General features: G+C 43.1%; 1 protein-coding gene across 3 annotated transcripts; it reads right to left on the bottom strand.

The window, feature by feature from the left end:
• Positions 1-272: 272 nt before the first annotated feature.
• On the bottom strand, positions 273-7,705 carry LOC123136930 (RNA-binding protein cabeza). 3 transcript variants are annotated; one of them, XM_044556446.1, is made up of 4 exons: positions 7,465-7,705; positions 1,372-1,825; positions 700-798; positions 273-613 (listed from the first exon to the last, which is right to left on the bottom strand). In XM_044556446.1, exons 2-4 carry the CDS (start codon positions 1,818-1,820, stop codon positions 607-609), a joined length of 555 nt encoding a protein of 184 aa, XP_044412381.1. In that variant the 5' UTR covers positions 1,821-1,825; positions 7,465-7,705; the 3' UTR covers positions 273-606. The 3 variants fall into 3 exon arrangements, with proteins under 3 accessions (XP_044412381.1, XP_044412380.1, XP_044412382.1); XM_044556445.1 differs by lacking the exon at positions 7,465-7,705 and adding an exon at positions 2,005-2,229; XM_044556447.1 differs by lacking the exon at positions 7,465-7,705 and adding an exon at positions 2,005-2,229 and having other exon boundaries at positions 728-798.
• Positions 7,706-9,060: the final 1,355 nt, after the last annotated feature.

The following is a 9,060-nucleotide window of genomic DNA, read 5'->3' as shown; positions in this document are numbered from 1 at the left end:
GTGCAGATTTTCGTGTCGCCGCGAGGAATGTGTTCTGCACGTGCTGAAGCGCGGTTTTTGTTATGGTAGATAGAAACGGTGGGTCGTGCATGCACAAATTAAGTTAGCGCGGCGCTGACACTTGCATACACGTGATGCGTTCCTTTTCGTTTTGTTACTTTTTTTTATGACCAGTTGAGGTTAAAAAAAATTGTCTCTCCAGAGGAAAAGATAACATGCGAGACGGGTTGCAATGAACATGCGCACATAATCAAATCTCAGCTTAACAGGAATTTAAGACGCAAATAGTACTACTAGTCAATAATACTTCTGAAGCAAGCATACATCTTTGGGTTACATAACTCGAACTGCAAACTTGATGAAAGGAACGGAAATAATAAAACGGTAAACATAGCTAGTCATCATCGATCAGACGGACGGACGGTCCCAAATGGGAAATGACAACCAAATCTAAAACGGGAAGAGACAAAACTAGTAAGCATGCACTCGAGGAGGATTTCTTTGCATTCTACTTTCTTCTTCTTCTTATGATGATGATGTCGACTGCAGGACACGGACACCCTTTGCTGCTTCTGCTCATCGCCGCCGCCATGGCCTTCCTACACCTCAGTGCCTGCAAATCGATGCACATGATACATGGTTAGAGACCGGGGCATCTAACGCCGAGTCAAGGGGGCATGAATGGATCTGATAGTTTACAAGAAATTTTCGTATGGCGTGGCGCTACCGGAGTCCCTCGGTGCGTTGCACCTGAAGCACTCCTGCCTGCTGGCGAAGTTGTGCTCGTTGCATCCAGACCTACACAGAGCCAGCAGAAATACAACACCTTTAGCACAAAGCAAAATACTTAGGGAATAAGAACATGCATGGAACAGCCAGCTGCGGTCTTGTACTCAAAGACGACCTACATCTAATTGCTTATCTACTAATTAAACGACAGTCCTGTCGGTCAGTGGCACCTACCGGAAAACTCAAAGTTGTACCAAGCATGCATCAATTAATATGAATCGAAGGGAGTACCTACTTGTTTACATTACAAGCATGATCAGTTTTTTTTTCTTCTGTCTATTGCTACTTGTTTTCTCGTGCATTGTTATCTTCTTTTTATCAGGAAAAAAGGGACCCGGAAACAGGGGGGAGTGGCAGGGACAGAAGATATATATACTACTAGAAGCAAAGCAACGATAGGATAGGCCAAACTACAAACAAAGTATTGTACGGTGTCCGTACCATGTGCAGCATATCCAGACACAAGGAGTAGTAAAAATGATTTTTCTACTGTCTACGCATAGTTTAACGTTAAGTCTTAACTACATGAATGAAGCTACCCAAATGAAGGACAGGACAGGACAGTGTTTAAGCAACACGCACCTGGTGCAAATCCAGTCGCCAGACTTCCAGCCAGGGCGGCTGGCACGACCACCGGCCGCGCCGGCTCCCATGCCACCGACAGCGCCGAAGCCGAAGCCCCTTGAGCGTGACATGTCACCATCAAAGCCACCAGCGCCACCATTGACGGCAGCTTCCTCCTTGAAGGCAGCACACTTGAAGCAGCTGGAGCGGCTGGCGAAGTTGTGCGCCCCGCAGGTGCAGTACCAGTCGCCCGGGCGGACGTCAGAGCCGGCACCAAAGCCGGTACCAAAGGAGGAACCACCCACGCCACGGCCGCCAAAGTTGGCGTAGTCACCACCAAGAGCGCCACCGACGCTGCCACGGTCAGCGGCACTGCGTGGCTCGCCGCAGCGCTGGCATAGGTCCCGGCGACTGAAGTTGAGGTGCTGGCAGGACCTGCAGTCCCAGTCTCCTGGCTTCCTGTTCATCTTGCCTGCAATGCCAAATGGATAGTCAGTCAGATACAAGGTGGTATGATCAAACTGAATAACAAAAACAACACACATGAACAAGCCCAAGTTTGATCTAGTGTCTCGACCCAGTCAAGAAACATAATCCAACCAAAAATATGTGGCGAGGTGTTTGGACAGACTGGCAGAGGAAGCTAATTACCGAAGAAAAAGCTTGGATGCTGTGCTGCTGAGCTCCAAGATGAGAAGTGTTGTAGTGTTGTGAGGTGAAATGGTGATGCAGCAAGGTGCGTATGTGCAGTGGTATTTATAGCGCGTTTGGAGGGGATGCTGAAACTGAGGGTGAGCTATCCTTGTGCCTTTGATTCTAGGTGCGCTTTGGCCCGCGAAGAACAAGGGAATCGCGTAAAACTAGAAAGAAGAGGGGAGTTAAAGAAAAGAAAAGAAGAGAAAGCCATTAAAGGGCAAAAGAATTATAAGGAGTTTGAATGCCTCCTTTAACCTGCATCTGTGCCTGCCTTGGAAACATCTTTTGAGACATGGGGTGGAGGGAAGTGCACTTGCGCGCATTCTTGTGCTTAGGAAATTTAACATGCACTGTTACTGGTTTTTGTTGCATACTGACTACTCCCTCCGTCCGATAATGTAAGACGTATTTTGACACTACACTAGTGTAAAAAAAACATTTTACATTATGGGACGGAGGGAGTATAATATTTTCAACTTTGATGCATCCAGAAGCAAAGGTGGGAAATGGCAAGAGTAGAGTAATATGGAATTTCAGGACAACATCGGCACACCACTGAAAGTGAAACCAAAAAATGCTAATGGATAAATGGAAGTGTTCGACACTAGTTTCAGACCACACTTTTAGTCAAGGATTTCTTTAAATAACACAAACAAGGGAGTTAAACCATTGACAGTTCAAATAAAACTTAGCAAGGAGGAATTATATCAGAATTCATAATTATAACCCCCTTTTTTCTATCAGTACAACTTGAGTCAAAAGTTATTGTCTCATAAGAACACAGTTCCACAAAACTGATGCAACTAACATTTCACAAACTAAAACATGAAAAGGACTATACATCTTCAGGTCTGATTCGCACTGTTGGGTAATGCTTTTATTGGGCAAGGAGCAGGTCATTGCTAGAGACATCTAATGGTTTCAGAACCTGTGAAGTTTTTGGGTACGTATGTCACATAATAACAAAAAGGCACAGCTGTAATTTGAGTATGTAACCAACAGCAGTTTTTGTAAGGTAGAAATGAACAATTTTAGACCAAAGGAAAAGAGCAATTTTCGATTGTACCCCATGGTTATTGTTCTACTCTTCCAGGATAATTCAGACTGGATATGTACCGCCTTATAAATAATCTGTGTTTAACCAGCGCAGCAAAAGTACTTTTACAGCAAGAATGGATATGATTTAGTTGGACAAGGTTGAGGTCATTGGTTTAACTGCTCCGTGACAGGATTTCCTGTCATACCATTGTCCCAGGGACAACACATCACCCTCTTTTCTACCTGATTCCGAAGCCACAAGCCGTATCTACGATAAGGAATGTAAATTCTAATTAACTTTGCCTAATAATGCAGAAGATCACACTCGGTTGAGCAAATGTGGAACTTGATGCTCCAGTACTATTCACACACGTGTGACCGAATACTGCATGTACAGGACCAATTCTAGAGTAAGCATATAAACCTAAAATCAGCATTTTTTTATCCTAACAGAACAAGTATAGGTCTATATGAGGTGTCAAGAATGGTGGATTGGAGGCTATCATTCTGAACTTGGGATATATTTTCTGCTATGTTACTATTGATTCTTACCACTAAAAAAGGCTATTCACATCGCTATTATTCGACACTAACTTTGCTGTCTTTTACTAGCAATAATTGAGAAAAGCCCATAGAATCCATTCCAACCACCAACATCACATCGACTTAATGCTATCTATTTCATTTCTCGTGGTGTCTGTATCTGTTTCTATCTAGCATTCCACGACAATGGACTAGCTAAGATTGAGATAAAGGAACAACCATGAATGTGGTGACTGTGTAGCAGTAGCACCGAGTGAATATTCAAGACAATGGAAGGAGAAAAAGGAGCATAAAGCTTTCATCAACTTAAGGATGTAAGAATCAACATGATGTGCAAGTGATAAAAAAAACAATAATACCGGAATTTTAAAATGATAAACTTCTTTTCTTCAGAGAAAAGATCTTACATTAGAGAAAAATTATAATTCTATTTCATATAATGGGAAGTGACAGAGAAACCAACACTAGAGAAATTTAACAAACGAGAAACTTCTGTTCTTCAGAGAGAAAACCTTCCAGTGGAGATGATTTATGATTCAGTTTCATATATTGAAGGACTGATGCACATAAAAACATGTGGAACATATTTGCTCGCTTAATAACTCACATTTCATTTTATTTTATTTTCCTTAGGGGTGGGGATGAGGGGAGGAGCATCTTCAGACCTTTCGGGAATTCATTCATGCACCATTTCTATTTGGGCCTTGTGGTTCCTCGCTTAAGGACAAGTTGTCATTTGGAATATAAGACCTCAAAACATAGGAAAAGGAAAAAAACACGGGATTTGAGATGTCATGTATCCTGAGGAAAACTTTAAAATCGTCATTTGCGCCTGGCTTAATAGTAAAGCAAAAGAAAGATACCCCAAGACAAGGTACGTACAACTGCTGGGTTGGGGACATGATCAATAGAACCTGGCTAGATCTGTGCTGGGATAGTGGCTCTCACTCCTAACCAGTTCTGAGGTCAATGTACTTGGACCAATCAAATAAATCTTGTCATCGAAAGAAATTTTCCTATAACAATCCTATCCTTCTAAATTCCTATGTTTTCCCTTTTGTACCAAACGGGCCCTAAGAGGCTACGATAACACACCCTTGTCATGTATACATAAATGGCCCTCTAAATATATCCATAACAGAGGTGCACTTTTGTCTAATCCAAATGCAAAGGATGTGGACAGATAGTTGCATTGCTAGATAAAATCATGATAGTGATAGGAGATAAGTGAAAAAAAAGTATCACTTTAAATCAAGACATAAGACAAATGGATTGCTACGCTGTAAGTGCTGAGCACTAGACTTTATCTTTTTCGTTCAAAGAGCAGGACTTGAGAGGATATTTTCGAACACAGAGAAAGATGGCATCATCATATAATTAGCCCTCCACGCACATACCGAGATGAAAATGATTAATGGAATAAAGCAAAGGGGAGCAGGGCTGATAAATAACTGGTGAGAATGTATGAATATCAATGAAGATAGACTGAAATCAACAGAGTGGTAGTCCTCGAGGGTAGCCTTGACCACCCTCTTTAGAATTCTTTTCACCTTTCTTTTATTTTAAGTTGTGTTTTGCATCTTTGTTGCAGTTTCCCTCGCCCTTTACTTGCTGTGCTCATCCTTGAGGCTTTACATTAGTGCATTTACTTTTGCTTTTTATCTAAATGTTTCTCTCTTATGCTGGCAGTGTACTAGTAGTCTAGTACTGGTACTGCTGATAGTAGATGCTTGGAGCCCACATATAGGTTTCAAAACCATAGGATGATATGGCTTCTCTTCCATTCCATTCTCTTGGGTCAAGTGAAAGTGGAAGCAAATACATATCATGGAGTCGTTGGGAAAAAAACTGATGGGGCAAAAGCTAGCTTGGATTCTCTCCTAGGGAAGTGCTTCCATGCATGACCATGACCGAACTCCAAAGGAAGTGAGATCACTTGATAGCCCCTAACATGCTTTGATTCTTTGCTTTTGCACATCCAAGAAGAACAGCTCAAGCTTTTTAGCTTTCGTGTTACCAAGCGTAGTAAAACTATGATCAAGACTGCTTGGAATGCAGACAACCTTCAACAGCCCTACACTACGTGTTGTTGAGTGGTGGAACCAACACATGACTGAGCTTTAAAATAACAGGGAAAAAAACTCTGCATTCGACTGTTCAGCAGGATGTGAATTAATAGTTTTAATATATATCCAATGGGGTATAATTTTTAGCAGGTGTTGACACTAATTGAGTCCTAGGAAAAGTACATATCACCATTAAATTAAAATACGCACTATTAACTATTAACATCCTGGGAAAATAAATATGCACTATTATATTATTGTCGTTGGTGAAATGAAAATGATATTACTAAATAAATTATATGTTCTAACTCCATAATTTATTTGTTATTAATATATTCATGTACTTTCCATATCTAAACTTACATATATTTTCAAACCGAGGGACAGCGTTAAATTATACAGTCACATGATATAACATACTAGTACTAGTCAAACAGTCATAAACAATAGTACTATGCTGCCCCAAGGCATATAAATTTCCAGTCGGTATGCTCTTGTTCCTATGAAATGAATCATTAGCTGCGCTTAGATGCAAGTATCTAGGACTCTAGGATTCCAAAGATAGTGATGCAATTTTGGTGGAGCACAATTCTTTCCATCTAGTCATGTACTCATGTGTGGTGTGTGCATGGTTCGCTTTTGAGAGGCCTGCGCCCTGGCCCACGTAGCAATGAGTCGGCACACGGATGGGCCGCACTACCTAAGACAAAGAGCAACACTATAGTGCACACACTTTAATTATATTGGTGCAGGTTGGAATGCATGCAAGCAGAACGCCATGAGTACCAAGCATGTGTGGTGTGTTGATGGAGCTCACTTGGACTCCTGTAGTTCCTTGACTCGGTGACGTAATCGGACCTCGACAAGGTGAAAGCTAGGCTGGCCGGCTTTCTTGTATGCGCTCGATACGGTGCCGGTGCACTGCGTTGCATATCAATGAGCTGCGCTAAAGATCTGCTTCGCTTTAAGGTTGGCCCGTCGGGAACATCGAGACAATATGCGGTGAGGTGGTTTTAATCAAGTTTAGATGATGCTGGGATAGTGCACGAAATGATTCGATGGTGCCGTTGATGATGTGCATGGGAGATGCAGAGGCTTCATTACCATACCAAAGATGCAAACAGACAACTCTCGGAGATCAAACAAGCCGAGCCACCGGTGTTGAAAACACGAGATGGTTTGGAGCATGCAACTGAGGTTCGTCCCTCGGAGGAACGAGTCAAGAATAGATATGATTTATTTTTACAGTAAAAAAAAGAGACAAGAATATAACAAGCTGTGTGCTGTGCTCTGCGAGCAGCAAGGATTGCTGCAGTGGTCACACAACCCTCGAATCCAGAATCATCCTCACACCACCACTGACACCGACCGTATCGGCGGCGAACCAACGCACCACCCCGCCCCCACCAATCATCCCCGCCTGGAAACAGATGCCAAGCCACCTGTCGACTGATCAACGGAAGCACAAATCTCGAGGACAGGCACCCGCCCTCAAGCCCTACGGCGCGAACGAGACGGCCACGTGACTCGACGGAGAGAGGAGGCGACAGGGAGAGGCCAAAACCGCCGCAACGTATCTACCGCCGAGTTCCCATCTCTCGATCCGTCTCGTCGTCTCTACCGATCGATCCATCTCCACGACGAGGAAACGGAAAGGGAACTAACGCACGCATCCTCAAATACGAAACAGGAAACAAAATCCAACCCAAACCATGCGTGATCTGACGAGACGAACATTCTAAAGGAGCGGCGGCGACGGGTCACGCACCTGATCGAGGAGACGCTCCGGCGACGATCCGGGAGCGAGTACAATCACGTCGGGAGATCGAGGAGGGGGAGGAGCGAGAAAGATTAAAACTGCTCAAGGGAGAGGAGATTTAAGGAGAGAATTAAAACCTGCCTCTTTATGTTGGGATTTCTTTCGGATTTTGGGATTTGTGTGCTCGCGGCGGCACGGCACGGCACCGACGTCGAGGCGGGTCAAAGGGTCCAGGCCCACCTGTCGGTGCGGTGGGCTGGACGTGGCTGCCAAGTGTCCAAAGTCCAATCCCTTCGATGCGCTGCCGAGGCTATAACTGACATGTGGGGACATTGTTGCGCGTTCAGACTCGATTATCCTGTCGTTATCTCAGCCGTCTAATCTGACGATTGACTGACGCCGCTGATGGTCGTGGGCTGATATAGGCCAAAATCACATATTTAACTTCTTTATTAAAAAAAAAGTTCAGCACCATATGATCCTATTTAGAAAGTTTTTCATTATCTAAGACCATAATAAGTGCCACACATGTAGCAGGAACACACGACAACTTCAAACATTTTTATGGCAATTTTAGTTGTCAAGCATGGCAACTTCTTTTTCGGATGGCAAGTTTTTTTTTAGTTTGCTTTTTTTTCAGATGTCAACTTTAGTTGTAAAATGTGTCATCATTTTTTTTCTTTTGCTAAAGTCATCCATAGTAGAAGGGCGAGCATCGCAGTCAATAGTGTTTGCCCTTGGTCCATATGCTCGGTCAGTCGTTGTTGACCGCTTTGATATAGACACCGCTTTGATATAGACAAGGTACTAACGTTACAAGGATGGGCGTTTGCCCAAATACCCTGACGCCATCTCCGGTGTTTGCCCACATGCCCAATCGCCAAGACTATCGATGTTTGCTTCCCAAATGATAAGTGGTTGTGGGGCTGTGAGTGCCACCCACCAACCAACGCCTTCTCCTTTCCCCTTCCCCACCCACTTGACCTACTCCTCTTTGTTTGGGGGTGGGTTCCTCTTTCTCCTCCAATCCCTCTCAGATCCACATGATTGAAGCCAATCTTCGTGATCATTTTGAGCAAGGTTCATCCATAGAGGCAATCTCCTCATTTCTCTCATTTTTTTTACCATTGAAAGCTTCACATTTGCCCAAATCAGAGCTATTTGTTGATCCCTAGTTTCGATGAGTCCTCCTAACATGTGTGATGACTTTGCATTGCATTTGCAACAGGTTAGCAGTATTGTAGTTAAGCTTTTAAATAGAGGATTGCAGACTGGTTGCAAATGGGGGTCAGCATTGCGGGATGTGGATTGCAAGCCACATTGTGAGCACTAAAGACATTCATAACTTTAAGATCATTATGTATATTTCTATATCACTAGCAACAAATATGACATATAATTTAAACAATCATTATTTATATAAGCATATAGGCTATTACTAAACAACATTCAGTCCTGCAACTTTGCAAGCAAGCTGCAACTAGACAAAAAGATTATACATCAGAATGATAAGTTGTAGGATCGTAAGTAGGTCTAAAGGGGAGGTTATTAGACTACTTGCCCAATAAAAACCTAGCATTTTCCCAATTTTAGTTCCTGGCAGAT

The sequence above is a fragment of the Triticum aestivum genome, chromosome 6B, assembly GCF_018294505.1.
Source record: "Triticum aestivum cultivar Chinese Spring chromosome 6B, IWGSC CS RefSeq v2.1, whole genome shotgun sequence".
Lineage (NCBI taxonomy): Eukaryota > Viridiplantae > Streptophyta > Magnoliopsida > Poales > Poaceae > Triticum > Triticum aestivum.
This window is presented reverse-complemented; position numbering and strand designations above follow the sequence as displayed.